Source organism: Emys orbicularis, chromosome 1, assembly GCF_028017835.1.
Source record: "Emys orbicularis isolate rEmyOrb1 chromosome 1, rEmyOrb1.hap1, whole genome shotgun sequence".
NCBI lineage: Eukaryota > Metazoa > Chordata > Testudines > Emydidae > Emys > Emys orbicularis.
In genome coordinates, this window is record NC_088683.1 from 306,516,080 (window position 1) to 306,533,193 (window position 17,114).

At 46.0% G+C, this 17,114-nt stretch overlaps 2 protein-coding genes across 3 annotated transcripts in view; one reads left to right on the plus strand and one right to left on the minus strand.

Moving 5' to 3' along the window:
* ENOX1 (ecto-NOX disulfide-thiol exchanger 1) overlaps positions 1–17,114 on the minus strand; it is a 204,671-nt gene that overhangs the window by 19,334 nt on the left and 168,223 nt on the right. The window contains exon 11 of one of the 2 annotated variants that reach the window (XM_065402614.1): positions 7,558–7,565. The exons of the other annotated variant lie outside the window; for it this stretch is intronic. Within the exon in view, the coding sequence (XP_065258686.1) occupies positions 7,558–7,565 (8 nt within the window). The remainder of the gene's footprint in view (positions 1–7,557; positions 7,566–17,114) is intronic. 2 annotated transcript variants of the gene reach the window in all.
* LOC135877232 (large ribosomal subunit protein eL32-like) lies at positions 1,010–1,455 on the plus strand. The gene has a single exon (XM_065402624.1). The coding sequence runs from the start codon at positions 1,010–1,012 to the stop codon at positions 1,415–1,417; it is 408 nt and encodes a 135-aa protein (XP_065258696.1). The 3' UTR covers positions 1,418–1,455.

Sequence of the window (17,114 nt, forward strand, 5' to 3'; positions counted from 1 at the left end):
TAAACCTACACAAAGAAGTCCAGAAATATCCTTATTGAAACTGATTTATTTTGTAAACACCCTAAAGTCTTTTTTCTTTGAACTTGGGGAACATTTATGGTGAGGAATGTTTTGCAGAAGATACTGGTTACTTCCAACTCACGTTTCTACTTAAAGATGAAAACCTTTGTTGTTTCTCAAATGTTTAAGATGGCATAAGCTTTCAAAATGTATATTTGCAAATATTTTATATCTAAATATAAACCTTCATATAATAACTGTCCGATAGCATTGTTGTATGAATAATAAGATGTCATATGTATAAATATAGCAAGCTCATTTGATGCTAAACTAGTTACTAATGTAAGAGGCCATTTAAGTGCAAAATATTTATATTAACGTGGAATTAATTAGTTACTGGCAGTGCACAAGCAAACCCTCACCAACTCAGGAAGACAAGAAAATCGGTGTTCCAAAAATTGTTCTGCAGAGTCAACAACTATTAAATATTTAAACTAAAGTCTTTGTAAGAGTTATTTAATTTAAAAAGTCTCTTTTGAGAGGTAAAAACTTGTGTATAAAGGACAGGAATGTTTGGACAGTTTGAAAACAATTTCATTTCCTCTCAAATGCTAATAAAATCAAGTCTCAAAAATGGACTGAATAAAAAGAAAGAATTAAAACTAACTTTAAACGTTATCTGGATCTTTCTTGCTGGGAAAAGAACAAAGGCAATTAAAGAAATGTTGCATATTCATTAAATGGACTGCATATTCAAGATCTGAAAGTGTCAGCTAAGCCAACCCTGAAGGCATGATGCCAATGAAAGTGACAACAACCAACTTGAATCTAAACAAGCCTGAGAGAGGTGTGTTTTCTCAGCGGCGCTGCCTCTCAGAGTGGCCGCCATTAGGAATTGTATCTGAGGTTCACTTCTAGTCAACCAAGATCACACTGGAAATCCCAATTTAAAGTGGTTGCATAAGCCACTATGTTGGCCAGTGGAAGTGGGTGCCTTGCTGTAGACGCTATGTCTGCCCTCAGACCCGTGGTGAAACCTAAGATAGTCAAGAAGAGAACCAAGAAGTTCATTCGCCATCAGTCAGATCGCTATGTCAAGATCAAGTGCAACTGGCGTAAACCAAGAGGTATCGATAACAGAGCTCGCAGGAGGTTCAAGGGCCAAATCTTGATGCCCAACATTGGTTATGGTAGCAATAGAAAGACGAAACACATGCTGCCCACAGGATTCAAAAAGTTTCTGGTCCACAATGTCAAAGAACTTGAGGTGCTGATGATGAGTAACAAGTCTTATTGTGCAGAGATTGCTCACAACGTTTCCTCCAAGAACCACAAGGTAATTGTGGAACAAGCAGCTCAGCTTGCTATCAAGATCACCAATCCAAATGCCAGACTGCGCAGTGAGGAAAATGAATAAATGGGCTCCTCCTTCGTGTAACTGTATTTAATAAAATACAAAAATCCACACACACAAAAATGTCATGAAAATAGTAAAGAGAAGAGTATAAAAGACTCTGAAGTGAAAACCCTACACACCACCCCGCTGCTACTCTGCCTAGACAGCAAGCACTCCATGACTCATCCGTCCAGCTCTACAAGCAAGCTGCCACAGACAGAGAAGACTCGGGAAGAAACCAACCGAAGGAAAACCTCCCCAAGACCTCAACATGGATTGATGAGAGAAAGTTAAGACTGCCAATGGATTAGATTTAAAACTCTTGTAATGATTTCACTGGGCTATGCAAATTCTGTTGTAACTTAAATTACTATAATTTTCTCCTGTTTTATCACCAAGTGGTTAGACCATATATTCCTGAAGCAGAGATAGGGGCTAGACATTGGTAAACAGCAAAATAGTGGGATGTAACTGGATTTAAGATTCTTAATATTTGTAATTGGCCTGGTTTAGGACAGCTCCTTAAGTGGCTTCTTCAAAGTAATTAATTTAAAAATCTTCTTTGATTTTCATAGTTAAGATTGCTTACTTTGTCCAGCTATAAACTGTTTAGGTTATTATTAATAACTAGACAGATTTCATTTGCCCTTAAACAAATTATTTTGCCCATATGAAAACAGTTTTAAACATCTAATAAGATACTAAAACTGAATTCACAGTAATTGTGGACAACAATATACTTTGGTCTTCACTTACGAAGGGAAAAGAGCCCCTCAGATGCGGTCCACTCTCAAAGGTGTAATTTCTGTTAAACACTCTCCACAGAGAGACATACACAAGAGTTTGTAACAGAAGTAACCAATTTATTATTTGTGTTTTGTCTAACGTTTTCTTTTCCTGTCTTTAATAATAAAATAGCTATGGTTAATAATTGTGCTTATTTTGCTTGATCATGGATGTCCCCTAAAGTATGGAAAAAAGCCCTTGTGACTAAATAATGGGAGACATATCCCTGAGCTGGCAGTAAGAGAATAGAGCTGGCCTACCATTTCTTGTTTCTCTAAACTAACCATTTTTAGAATAAAATTACTTGGGATCCAACAGTTTTAAAACTACCCCTTTCTACACTACACTTACATATAGTTTTTTGTTTTGTTTTTTTAACCCTCGTACAACTGCTTTTGGCTTCCCCAATCTTTAAGTGCTGCAACTCAGTTTTCATTTCTTTCTACAATTGCTGACAATTGGTTATATATGTCTCCATAGCCACACACAGTAATAATTTAATATTGGTGTGCAGCCCCTATTGGGTCTAATTCAATGTCCACTGAAGTCATCATAGAATCATAGAATATCAGGGTTGGAAGGGACCTCAGGAGGTCATCTAGTCTGACCCCCTGCTCAAAGCAGGGCCAATCCCCAGAGGTGAAAGTAAGCCAGTACGGTCCAGTACGGCATACTGGCAAGAGCCAGTACGCCATGCTGGACCGGACCGGCTTCCCCAGGCTGGCAATTTAAAGGGCCCGGGGCTCCCTGCAGAGGACGGAGCCCTGGGCCATTTAAATTGCCTCCTGAGCCCCGCTGCCGGAGTCCTAGGGTAGCAGTGGCAGGGCTCTGGTGGTGATTTAAAGGGCCCGGGGCTCCGTCCACTGCAGGGAGCCCCGGGCCCTTTAAATCACCTCTGAGCCCTGGGGCTCCCAGTCGCCTCTGCAGCTGGTAGCTCTGGGGGTGATTTAAAGGGCCCAGGTATTTAAAGTCCCCACCTCTTCCAGTTGAGGCCACACCCCCTGTGCAGGATTCCGGCATACCGGTAAATCCTTTAAGTTACTTTTACCCCTGCCAATTCCCAACTAAATCATCCCAGCCAGGGCTTTGTCAAGCCTGACCTTCAAAACCTCTAAGGAAGGAGATTCTTTGGGATGGGGAGGGCTACCTTGATTGAGATCTGTGCAGAGCTGCAGTGACAGCATACCAACATGCAGTGCCCCATACCTGTAGAGAAGCAGGTCATCATTACCATCTGGAAGCTGGCCACCCCAGAATGTAACTGTCTGTAGCCAACCAGTTCGGCTTGGGGAGATGAACTGTTGGGACCAGTCTCATGCAGGTCTGCTATGCCATTAAGGTACTAGCTAGCTGGGTCTGAGGGGGTCTATGATGCGAGGATCTTTCAGAACTCAGTTCTATTTAAATTAATGGAGAAAGGGGTGTTTACCCTTGGATCACTATGGACATTAGTGGTGTGGAGACTGGTCCGATTATTTTGGGAAACACAGCTTATCTTCTGCTTCCCTAGTGAACAAAGCCATTCACCGGCCACTTGGACAGGAAGAAGGAATATTTTAACTGTTGCCTGAGTGACTGCAGAGTGGTGGTCGACTATGTATTTGGCCATTTGAAATGCAGATTTTGATGCTTAAGGAATCTGTAACAGGGCAGGCTCCACTCCTGTCCTGCAATTCCACACAGTGTTGTACGCCTCTTGTTTGTTAACACCTCTATGGGATTATTACTATGACTGCCACTGTCACAATCCCATATAGCAGCTCTATCGACAGCGTTCTTCAGACATCAGCCCAATCTCCAGGGAGAGATCTCACCCTTCTAAGATCCCTTCTGTCTCAGCTCTGCTAGCCTTCCCCTTTCCCCTTTGTGTTTCTGTTTTTAACTACCCCTCCCAGCTGACAGCACAATTAGCTCCTTAATGCTCCCAGCCCCCAGTCAGATTAGGTAAGTACTTCATTCCTCAGTCAAGTGTTCTCTAGGACAGTGATTCTCAAAGCCGGTCTGCCGCTTGTTCAGGGAAAGCCCCTGGTGGTCTGGGCCAGTTTGTTTACCTTCCGCATCTGCAGGTTCGGACGATCGCGGCTCCCACTGGCCGCGGTTCGCTGCTCCAGGCCAATGGGGGCTGCGGGAAGCAGCGTGGGCCAAGGGATATGCTGGCCGCCGCCCCCTGCCACCCCCATTGGCCTGGAGCGGCGAACCGCAGCCAATGGGAGCCGCGATCGGCCGAACCTGCAGACGTGGCAGGTAAACAAACTGGCCCGGCCTGCCAGGGGCTTTCCCTGAACAAGCGGCGGCCCGACTTTGAGAAGCACTGCTCTAGGGGGAACTAATCAGAGCTTAAGTGATCAGAGTGCTGGGACAGCTGTTAGCTCTCAGCACTCTGTCACAGAATCATTTGGAAGCAGCAGAAAAAAAATGTCCTGACCATTATAGCTTTGTGCTGTGCGATGCTCAATATTTGTGAGACCAAAGGGGAACGCCTCAATGATTGGTGGGAGGCTGAGGTACTGATGCTTCTTTGGCGGTTTGAGCAGCCAGCACGGCATCCCATAGAGGATGCTAATGCCAGAGAGAATATTGTCAGGGATGCCTATTGTTCATATTTTGAGTCTCATGGTTGAACATGTGTAGCTGTGCATTCAGCTGCTAATCCCTGGGGGGTGAGATAGACTGTGAACAGTCCAGTATTGCTTATGGGTGGTGGAAGTGAGACATTGCCTACATACTTTTGCGAAGCCGTATGGATTATTTTAGCTTCATTTAAAGGATTTTGTGTGTTATATGCAGTGATGAGTCATAATGGACCAAAATGGATTTTAAAAGGTTTTTATTATGAAGGGACAAAAACAAGATCAAAAATAAAGTTTAATTGAACCGATGGATAAATAAGAATAGCTTTTTATTTGAAAATACATTTACCAGAACAATCTACTCCCTGACTAACAAAAAGCAAATCTTTAAACAAAGCAACAGTGCAAACCAAACTGAAAGCGCAACAGTGCAAAAAGTGCAAAACTAACAAGACGGTGGTGGTGATAGCTTAAAGTTACAGGCACATATAGGTCTTCCTTCTGCCTTTTCTTGCATGTGGGGGTTCTGGGGTTGAATACCACAGTTCAAAATTTGCAGGTGCATTGCAGGGGTCAAAAGTGCTGGGCTTCCAGAAGCCAGTCTTCTTGGTGGGCAGATGATGGATCTGAGAGGAGAATGGTCTCTGGGATAAGTGAAGAATGGGTAAAGAGGGGAGGAATTGTTTGTTGATGGTCCCAGTAGCCACTATTGTCTAGGGGCTGAAGGATGTGGCTAAATCCTGGGTTACAGGACTGAAGGGACCTCTGGCCTGGCAGTAGCATGTTTTGGAGGAGAGGATTCTGGATCCAGATAGCATCCATAAGTTGCCTTGCATCTCCCTGTCTTTTTCTATATGCTGTCCTTGGCCATGGGGATGCTGTCCTTGGCCATGGGGATGCTGTCCTTGGCCACTGCCATGATCTCTTGGGAGAGCTTCATTTCCTTCTCTGTCTGGGTTGCCGTGTACTGCCTGCACTTCTCAGGCAGTGCGGTCTTCCCCTGGGACTCTATCATAAGCTCTACAAACCTCTTGAACAGAGTCTTCCTTTCCCACCTCCTCAGGTTGGCTTGCCTACCAGCAGTAGATAAAGGCATGGTCCTTGATGGTTTGCTTGTTGTAGGTGCCTTGGAAGTATGGGGGGAAAAGTCACTTATTGTTCACATTTCATACAGGGCATGATAGCATTTTTTAGTATGCATACATGACTTTACCTCCCTTAGGATCTTCCCAGCCTTGGGCGAACCTCAGAGATGGTAAGCAGTGGGCATGTGAGGAGGTGCTGGATGCACCGGGATGTCTGTCTGCTGTATATGCTATTTGCCGCTGTGTGGGTTAGGAGGTGGGGTGGGTCGAATTATGCTCTCATTTTGGTTTGCAGTTTTATTTGTGCATTTAAGGGGCTCCTCTGGTGTCAGAGGGGTTATGAGAGGTTATGGGGGGAGCCAAGCCAGATAGTAACCCCCTCTACATGCCCTTTAGGTCGTCCTTAGTCTTGATGACATTACACTAAGGTGGGTGACTAGGAGACAGAGAAGGCCTTATTCAAAAAGGCAAAGGGCAGACCAGTGACATACACTGAAATTATGCACCAGGATGGTTCCCCCCAGAAGTGTTGCAGGAGCGGAAGGGGCTTGCAAATTATACCAGAGGCATGGGCTTGTCGCTATGCCTTATAATGTGCAAACCAAAACTCGAGCAACTACTTAGTTTTAAGTTTTGCTTTACCTCCCCTACAGACATGGAGAAAGTGCAGAGAAAAATAGATAGGGCCCTGCAGTGATTGTCAGCTACAATGCGTTTTACAGGGCAGTTACACCTCAGCAGGGAACAGGACTGTTTGCACCTTTGTATCTTTACTGGGCACGCATGAACACTGACCATACTTCCTTTTTGTACAAATGATTTTGTACAAATGATTTTTTTCATTATCCAAATGTGCTGTGGCAGGGGAGGTGGCGGAGAGGCTGTGCCATGCTGCCAGCTGCCATTTTGGTCTGGTGAACAGAGTTGCAGGGGGAAGCATTCACTGGGCAGGACAGATGAGGGAAGAGGAAAGGAAAGTAGGCAGATGGGCCACAGTGCTGAAAACTGTTGAAAGTCATGGCTTTAGCATGAGACAGAGGGGAATTTACTCCTGGGGGAAATCTGCACCACTGCGCAATGCAGAATTTGTGCAGAATTTCATTTTTTCCCCGCAGAATTGGCGCTGCAGAGCTGCTGGACCCAGCAGAGCCCAGCTCCCAAGCTCACAGTGTGCCTGCATGGGAGATGCAGGTGGGCTGTGGTTTCCGGCACGCCCTGAATGAAGGAGGCAGCGTGTGGGCTGTGGTCCCACACTGAAAGGTGCGCCCCGCCTGGTGGGGCTGGAGGCCCTGCAGCTCTCTGCATGCTCTGGCTGCCGGGCCTGATCCTCAACCTCCCAAGGATGGGAGAGGGCCCAGGAGACCTGGCTGCGCCGGCTCTCGCAAAGGGTGAGGAAGTGAGGGGCCTCACCACATCCCCAAAGTGGGACAGTAACGAAGCTGAGCGTAGCGGAGCCTGTGTCTGAGCTTGGAGGCGGAGGGAAATGGGGGCATCTGGGCCGGGGGACACCCCAGGGCTGGGCTCTGGGGGAGGGAGTGCAGGTGTCTGGGCCAGGGGGACCCTGCGCAGCCCTCTCCTGTGCCCCCAAATACTCCCCTCCCAGTACACACACACACCCCTCCAGCACCCCCCAAATATCCCCTCCCAGTACACACCCATCCCTCCAGCACCCCCAAATACCCTCTCCAACATCCTCCAAATACTCCCTCTCTGTACATACACCTACTCCTCCAGCACCCCAAAATATCATCACTGGCACCCCCCAAATACCGCCTCCGAGTACACATACCCACCCCTTCAGCACCCCCACAACTGTGCCCACCCACCCCAGTTCTCCCTCCCTCCCTTCCCCTGACAGTACCCTCTATTTCAGGCCTGCACAACTCGTAAAGTGGCAAGGGCCATATTACTCCAAAGAAAACAGCTGAGGGCCGTAACCCCCTGAGCGCCGCCAAGCCCCCCCCCCCAGCGCCGCCCGCCCCACGGAAACAAACCCTCCTTCCCCAGCGCCGCCCCACCGAAACAGCAGTATTGAACCTCGGTAATATGTTATAGCGGGCCCCTAAGGTAGTATAATTAAGGTAAAAGAAAAATGTCTTTTTGCTAGAAGTAGAATAAGATCTTCCCCCCACTTTGTAATTAATTGCCCTGTTGAATGAATGAGGTGTGAATGAGGAAGGCGTGGAAGGCAGGCACCTCCAGACAGCTGCAACCCTTGGAGAGGGCAGGGCCGGCTCTAGGATTTTTGCCACCCCAAGCAAAAAATTTTTTGTCCGCCTCCCCTTTCTTTTTCGTGCCCCTCTGCCCCCGGCCCCACCCCAACTCCACCCTTCCAAACCCCTTCCCCAAATCTCCAGCACCGCCTCCTCCCCCGGCATGCCGCATTTCTCCCCCCCATTGCTTCCTGCGGGCCCCCCGCGACCTCCCGCCCTAGCTCACCTCCGCTCCACCTGCTCCCCCAGGCGCACCACCACTCCGCTTCTCCCCCCTCCCTCTCAGGCGAGGGAGGGCGGAGAAGTGGAGCAGCGGCGTGTTCAGGGGAGCAGGTGGAGCAGAGGTGAGCTAGGGTGAGGGGGAGCAGGAAGTAACGGGGGGGTAGAGGAACCGCTCCCCGGTCCAGCTCACCTCCGCTCCACCACCACCGCCTCCCCCGAGCGCCCACCGCTCGGCTTCTCCTCCCTCCCAGCCTTGCTGCGCGAAATAGCGGTTTCGCACGTGGCAAGCCTGGGAAGGAGGGGGGAGAAGCGGAGCGGCAGCGCATTCAGGGGAGCAGGCGGAGCGGAGGTGAGCTAGGGTGGGGGGGCGCAGGAAGTAACGGGGGGGTAGAGGAACCACTCCCCGCTCCAGCTCACCTCCGCCACCTCCCCCGAGCGCCCCGCCGCTTGGCTTCTCCTCCCTCCCAGCCTTGCTGCGCGAAACAGCTGTTTCGCACGCAGCAAGCCTGGGAGGGAGGGGGGAGAAGCGGAGCGGCGGCGGTGCGTTCAGGGGAGCAGGCGGAAGCAGAGCGGAGGCAAGCTGGGGCGGCGAGGGCACTTTTTCCCCATGACCCGGAGTTGGCACCTATGATGGCCGGCGCCATAATGCCACACCTAGAAATGTGCTGCCCCAAGCACCTGCTTGTTTTGCTGGTGCCTGGAGCCGGCCCTGGGAGAGGGGATGGGAGCCAGACCAGATCAGTAGAACAGGTCAGCCACCGACTCACCACTGGCCTCCTCAGCCCCCCTGCCCCGGCTCGCTTACTCACCCTCCGCCACTGCCTGCTCGCTCGCCTCCTCAGCCCCCACCCCTCCGGCTCGCCGGCTCACCTCAGCCCCCCTCCCTCACCCACCGCTTGCCTACTCACCCCCCCACGGGCCGCACAGTGAGCCCATCTACTCAACCCCCGCGGGCTGCACAGTGAGCCCACGAGGGCCGCATGTTGTGCAGGCCTGCTCTATTTGGCAACTTGAAAAATTGTAACCCTACGGGGCAGGGCAAAAAACCACTAAAAGACTGGAGGGGCAGAGTTTTCCCCCACGATGTGCCCAGTTGGCACGTGTGACACTCCCAGACCGAGGCGGCCGACAAAGCATAACAGAGAAACAGGAGGTAGGTTGTCGTAGGGGTTTCTTTATCTTTCTACTCTTGGGGGAATCTTTTTTGTTGTCTGTATTGTTACAGACATAGTTGCTGACAGGTATTTTGAAATAAATTACCAAAATAATTGAAACTGGCGTGATTATATTGTGTTATTTTGACAAATAAAATATGTAGAATTTTGCAGAATTTTAAAATACTGTGCGCAGAATTTTTAATTTTTTTGGCGCAGAATTCCTCCAGGAGTATGAATTGCCCAGGCGAAGCAGCCACCATTTTGGAAACATGTACAGTGGGGCCGAACGGGCAGCGTGAGTTTACAGAGGGAGGTGAGGGCTGGATTCTCAGAAGAGCTCCTAGCTCTCATCTGTCTAAATTGGCTGTGGCCATGGGGCACCCAGAGCAGAAGGCAGAACGGCTGTATAGCACAATAATACTAAATTATAAATTGAAATGATAGGTACTTACATGACGAAGTTCCCTCCAGGGATTTTGCCTTTTCAGTCCTGGCCTGGGTTTCTGGCTAGGACTTGGGATTGGTTGATGCCTGGCAGGAATTGGGGTACGTTGCAGCAGGGCCTGATTGCTGCTGGCTTTCCAGCTGGCTGATGTCAGGGTCTTGGGTCTCCAGAAGATCCTGGCTCTCAGAGGGAAGCTCCTCTCCAGCATCCTCCTGCTCAACCTCGGTGGGCCTTGCTGGTCATTCTCAGTGTGGGGGAGAGTGCGGCCAGCAGGCGCCACATGGTTGGCAGGGTCCTGCTATATAATAATGTAGGATTCTGTCCAGTTCACCATAAAATGGACAGGTCACATATCCCCTGCCAGATTGTCTCCTTTTGTCCCTCATTTCAATATACTTACTCCTGAGCTGCTTGCTCTTTATCCAGCACCAGTCAGCATCCCGTCATGACCCCTCTTGGACGTGTGCTTGGGAACCTCCACAAACAGGTCTTTATTCTGGTGACTGGCCACAAGAGCTTCCTGCACCGACACGGCAAGGAGATCCAGAGTCTCAGCCTGCCTCCAAGCAGCTGCACGAAGCATGCTGTAGGGCTTCTGGAGTGCTGTCATGGTTGTATTGCAAGAATGCTGATACACTTAGATCCAGGAGCAAATGGGCAAATTCTGGCTCTGCACCAGTTTTTAAAGGGAGGAGGAGATGTCCTGAGAACTTGACACCAGAGCAAGGACCGGTAAGTAATGATTGATTTGCTAAGCACTGTGGGATAGCTGTTGGAAGCATGCAAAAAAAAGTGGTGTGCAGCAACTGAATCCACACAAACAGCAGACTCCACTAATTCAATGCACAGCAAACCTGATGCACTTGGCAACCAGACACCAGAGTTCGTGGCAAACGTGGAGCTAGTGGCAGTCATGGACTGTGTTGTGTGTACGCAACCATTTTCAAACTTAACTTGGTTTAACTTGGTTTGATCTGCTTTAAAACCCCTGTGTAGACAAGCCCAAAGACTTGACCTGAACATAACGATCATCTTGAGGATACCTGGCTTTTGAACTACTGGCCACACTCTTGTAGGGTTGCCAATTTTGGTTGGATGTATTCCTGGAGGTTTCATCTCATGACATAATCTTGAATTAAAAATTAAAACTTTAATTCCTGGAGACTCCAGGACAATCCTGGAGTGTTGGCAACCATACACTCTTGCCATATATTTGGAGCAGGGAAGTCTCTCTCTGCCTAGCATGTCAGCTCCGCATGCATCTGGAAACAGTGTGGTTTCCTCCCTGTGAGTTGGATTTAGCTATGGGGAGGTTTGCACCTCAGACAGCTTGGGCTAACAGAATATGTTATATATCAAGGGTATCTGAAGAAATGAGGCAAGACCACACTGTCTAAAAATTAACCTGACTTACATGCAACTACACCCTTAACAGGCTGCACCACCCACCACCAGAACAGAAACACTTTGTTTCAATCCTACTCCCACAGCGTCTCTCTTGATCCACATCCCCCTGCAATCCAGCTAATGGGGTAGGGCTAGCTCATTACAACATGTTATGCTATTGGTCAGTTCCATAACAGGTTTTACTAGTAAGTGATTTAAGAATATTATCATTTGAAAATGTATGAAAATAAATTAGTGTCCTTTTTCACTCAAGTCAAGCGTGACCTTTGGGGTTAACCTATCTTTGGTGCCTTGTCCCAACCTAGCACTGAGTTCTTCTGCTACCGCACACAATTATTTTTTAAACTACACTAATATTGAAAATAATACCATGCGAGTATGGTTAAGAAGTGTGTTGGCATTAACAAATAAGCAGTTGACAACTCTGAAAAATTAACTGGCATTTAAAATACATCATCAACAAAGAAGAAGAAAAATTAGAACAACAAATAAAAGATCTTGCAAATGAGACACTATAAAATGCATGTCTATGCATCTAAGATTAGTCTGTTTGGTTTATCCCGCAGAATAGAAATATTTTTAGGAATGGAGATTAATTGCATTATAGTGCTTTTGACATACCATTTTTCCAGTCCACTTGCCAGAGGGACACTTTTTTATGTTTTGGTATAAAAACATTTACTATTATAACTTTCACCTGGCAAGTTTGGGCAACTAGTAATAATGTCAAAATAGCTGTCTAATCTCAGCTCCCTTTTTATATGGCTCTCATTACCATAGTATTTGAACACAAATATTTTATGTGACTATACACTATGCAATGCGTATGTGATGACTAATGTTAAAGTCACTTTGATATTTACTTTTAAAAATACATGCGTGGTCAGGTGCGTCATTTCCTTATATTCTGAAAGTATTAAACAGGGTGCAGATTCTTGGTGACTCATGGGAATATTATTTTTCATGCAGTCTGAAGGTAGCTGAAGATAATTCGATATGGGAAAAGATCATTGTTCTACATGTCTGTACAGTGCCTCGCACGCGTTTGACATTATGAAATAATAGCAATAATCATCACATTTTTCAAACAAAGGATTAGACCTACATGGTGATAAAATTGTAGATTTTCTTGCATATTGTGCTGCTGGAACAGCACAAACTGCATGTGGAAATTAAACTTTGCAAGCCGAATGAATACTTGTAGCTCATCGCAGTCACACTATATCCTATACAAACCAGGGGGTGGATCCTGCAAGGTGTTGACTAGCCTCGACTCCCACTGAAATCAACGTGGATTAAAGATGTTCAGCACTCCATAGCACTCATGTGCAGAATCTGGACATAACATGCTCTCAAAATGTTTCTCCAGCATAAGAACAGAAAGCATTAAAAAAAAAGAAAAAAATTGAAATGAGAAAAAAAAAGTAATTCTACCCTAGAAATAGATTCTGTGGGTTTGTGAGATGGTCTGATAGGCATCCTGGAAGAACTAACAAGAAGGAATCATAAAAACCCCTTATCCATTCTGAGAGGGTGAGTGGATTTCGAGAGATACTCTTAGCCAGCTGTTGGGACTTGAAAACCCTGTGGCCAAGGGCAACCTCCCCATTTATAGGGGCCAAATATAGGCACTTAGCATTTATGAGAGATGCTATTAGTGTGTTTTCCACAAGATATCAGCCATTTTTCCTCCTCCTATACAGGACCTTGACTGGAACGATGAACACTCCCAAAATTAGTGCCTCCTATGAGCAATCAACACAGGTTCCCCCCACCACCCCAAATATTCTTCACTGCCTGTTTCATTAAGATTGTCAGAAGAGAGGAGAAAGAAGTAGCCTGATTCTCTCTATAGGGCTGAGGGACCTAGTAAACACTCCCACAGCCAGCACTATTAGGCTTACAGCAGAAGCAGAGAGATACTCCATAATCCTTCGTGCAGTTGCTAGGGAGCCCATGTAATGTAAAAGACAAACAGCGGAGTGACAGCGATGAGCCAGATTGCACTGCCAACCCTATGCAAAATGCAAGGTATCCACACAGGTGCATATATATATATATATATATATATATATATATATATATATATATATATAAATAATTAAAAGCGGCTCCATTTCACTGATGGGAGAAATGATTCCTGTATGTGTGCTTATATATTTTGTACAGCACTGTAGGAAGAAAGGCCGAACAGAACTGTCAGGTATTATTAAAATGTCAGGTGTTATTGCTAACTCTGGGCATTGCGTAAATATATCCCCACAGAGCTCACGAAATCCAAAGTCAGAAACTTCTGTGCTTTGCTGAGAGTGGGTGGCTGAATGGGTTTTAACATTGTGTTTCAGAGCATTCTCTGCTCTCTTGCTGAGGTTAAATGAACCTACTCAGTCAAAAGCTAAGCCAGTATGCCAGTGTGGCACTTCCAATTAGGAACAAGGGAAGTGGTATGATTTGTTGCTCCATGTTAATGAAGGGGTTATCACTAAAGCCTGGGGCCATTTCGGATTCACTGTTAGACTATGCCTCAGCCTACACTGTTACAGCACTTTCCTGAAGGCTGGATCTCTGCAGAGGCACTGCAGCTCAAACCATAGAGACTGTGATTCTGTAAGAACACAGGTCCAAACACTGCACCATAATGAACTACCGAATGTGTATGTATCACTCTCCTCTAATGTACAGACTCACAAGCGGGAGGGTGGAGTTGTGAACTGTGAGGGTACTCGATTTTCCAGAATCTGGACATTTCTAGAAGGTGAACAGGGCATCTGAAACATGGCTCTGTACAAAGCCAGAGCTCATGTAATTTTTCAATCTTCACAGTGCCGAATTCACTGGGTGGTTGTTTCTCGTTCTAACTAGTGTAAATATGAACGCTGCTGATTAATACTGCAAACGGATGATCAATCATCACTTTTCAGAGTGGTAGCAGTGTTAGTCTATATCAGCAAAAACAACGAGGAGTCCTTGTGGCACCTTAACAAATGTATTTGGGCATAAGGTTTCGTGGGCTAAAACCCACTTCATCAGATGCATGGAGTGGAAAATACAGTAGATAGGTATAAATACACAGTACATGAAAAGATGGGAGTTGCCTTACCAAGTTCTACCTTAATTGAATTGTCTCATTAGCACTGACGCCCCACTTGGTAAGGCAACTCCCATCTTTTCATGTACTGTGTATTTATACCTGCCTACCGTATTTTCCATTCCATGCATCTGATGAAGTGGGTTTTAGCCCACAAAAGCTTATGCCCAAATAAATTTGTTAGTCTCTAAGGTGCCACAAGTAATTATCACTTTATGACTTTATCTGACTCCACATCCCTAAAGTTGAAGGAAATGGTAGGAAACAAGTGATTCAATGGCCTGCAGCAAAGAAAACTTATTCTTCTTCTACAGTAAAATGTATACATTGTCAAGAGTTAAGTCAAAAGATAGCATTTGTGTCCATCTCAAACGGGCAGAAAAATCAGTTTCTTTGGATTCTTCTACATCAACTGTGTCACTGAAAGTAACTTTGTCTATTGAAATGGAAGAGCAGAATACTGAGTCTGATGATCCTACAAAGAAACAATTTTGATGCCATCATGATCCTGGAAATATAGCTGTTATAATATGTACTTGTTAAGATATTCCAGCTGATCTTGAAGATCAGCTTCACTTAGGAACTGTCTCTATCTTTGCCATCCCCCAAATAGTAAGGATCATCCAGTGATTACCCTCATAAAAACATCTTAAAGGCGAAGACTTGAACTTGATAAGAGATAACATTACCTTCAGCGTAGCACTAAATGAGCAAGATAGTGAAATGGTTGAAATGCTTCACCCTGGTATATTCCTCTGGACAGATTTACACTCAAAGGTTCACTACTAATGCTGCAAGTGCAGAAATAGAGGGAGAAAAATAAAGGAAGAACTAAAGGAATCAATATTAATAGATGAAGGTTCATCAAAAATGAAAACTCCCCCAATAATGGCTACAAGCATCCAAAGGGAAAAATACATCCCTACTTAATTCCATTGATTCTCTGTCTGAAGCGAAAACCACAGACTAGGGTGTCCAAGTTTCTGGAGATGCTAACCAAAGACGCAGAGAAAGCAGAATAAGATAGGCTTTGCTATTTGTTCAGGCAATGAAAATAGAAAAAGAGGATAGAAATTTTCAGGTGTAATCACTTCTGAGATGTCTGTGTTTAGCACACTATTTAAACTTTGTTTAGAAAGCAGTAACACTTAACAGAGTCCTTAGGTGAAATCCTTGCCCAACTGAGGTCAATGGAAGCGTACAGGATTATAGAACGGTAGGCCAAAACCAAGCTAACCAAAACCACCCAAAGTGCCCTTTTACAAGGCCTCCAAACCAACCTTGGCCAGCAGAGTTTCCAGTTCTCTTATTGCTCTAGGAGGCAGGCTTTCTCCATTTCCCATAGGTCTCAAGTCAGAGGGGGAGCAGCTTAATCAAGTTCAAGTGCCTTGAATCAGAGCAACCAAACTTATAGCCAGAAAACAAAGCCTCTACGAAGCAGATCAGGCTAATGCCTGAGGGTCCTGCAACCCATAGCCGCAAGTGTGGCTTCTGGTCCTTCTCTCTCACTCAGCTTCTTTTTCCTGCTTATATAGCCCAGCCTCAGGGTGGGGCAGGCACTCCTTGACTGAGCTCAGGTTGCTTGGCTGTAAGTGCTAGACTGTCCCTTAAAGGGGTATTACACCCCACCACAGGGAGTTTTGCCATTGACTTCAATGGGGCTGGGATTTCATTCCTTAAGTACATTGTGGACATTCGAAAATTCTTTAACTATCGTCAGTCTCACAGTGGTTGTCTGAAATAGGATTGATGCCCCAGCTTCCCGATGTCATTTAATGAACTGTCCCAGGAAGACTGTGTCATTGCATAGACATCCGGTACCCTAAGTATGCTGAGTTTTGCAGTGCACAGAAGGACGATGTCGATCAAAACACAGCACACGTTTTACACAGCAAGAGACTCTACAGCAAGCCAGAAACAATTGAGGAATAAATACTGTACACTGATGTTTCGAATCACACAGCATGTGTTTTGTGGTTTCTCTTCATAAACCATTTAGTAACCCCTCCACTCCACTTCAGAAAGAAGAAGAAGTGATTTTTTCAAGATGGGACTAGTCCAGTCATGGGAGACCAGGAACATGCTGGACAAAGGATGAAATCTGAAATTATAGTTGTACATTGACTTAGGGTTTTCTCTTCAATTAAGAGGATGATCTGAATTATATATCACTGTGTCCAACGATGATGGGGAAATTAACAAATTGCTCTATGCATTGAGCAGCATTAAGAACAATGGAGAATCACACCTAAGCCCCCCAAAATGAGTTTTATGTCAGAACACTTCTGTCAGCCCAGATTATGGGAGTGCTGAGGTTACTATTAAACTCAGGTCTCCCTCAGGGCCAGGGTTTTTGCTCCAGGCAGAACATGCACCTTATGTCAGGGCTTTCCTGCTACAGAATGCACCACAAGCAAGAATGACACATTCAATGGATTAAAAACCACTTCAAATCATGTGAAATGTGACCAGATGTAACAAATATTACCACATGTACCTGACAAGCCATTCGTGAAATGGCCTCATGACTGTCTGCAGAGTCCTGCACATGAGTTATTCTTGCACTGCCCTGGAATAATTGATGCAGCTGATGTGCACAAAAATCTGTTCTTTCTTTTTAGCTTTGCTTGTGAGTTGCAGTAGCAGTGGGTCTAACATTACCCTTGCCCCAGCCTTTTAAATAACTGTGTGGAATGCCCCTGCTAAAAACAAGACACCCCTCTCCCCAAGATCTTCCAATTTTGT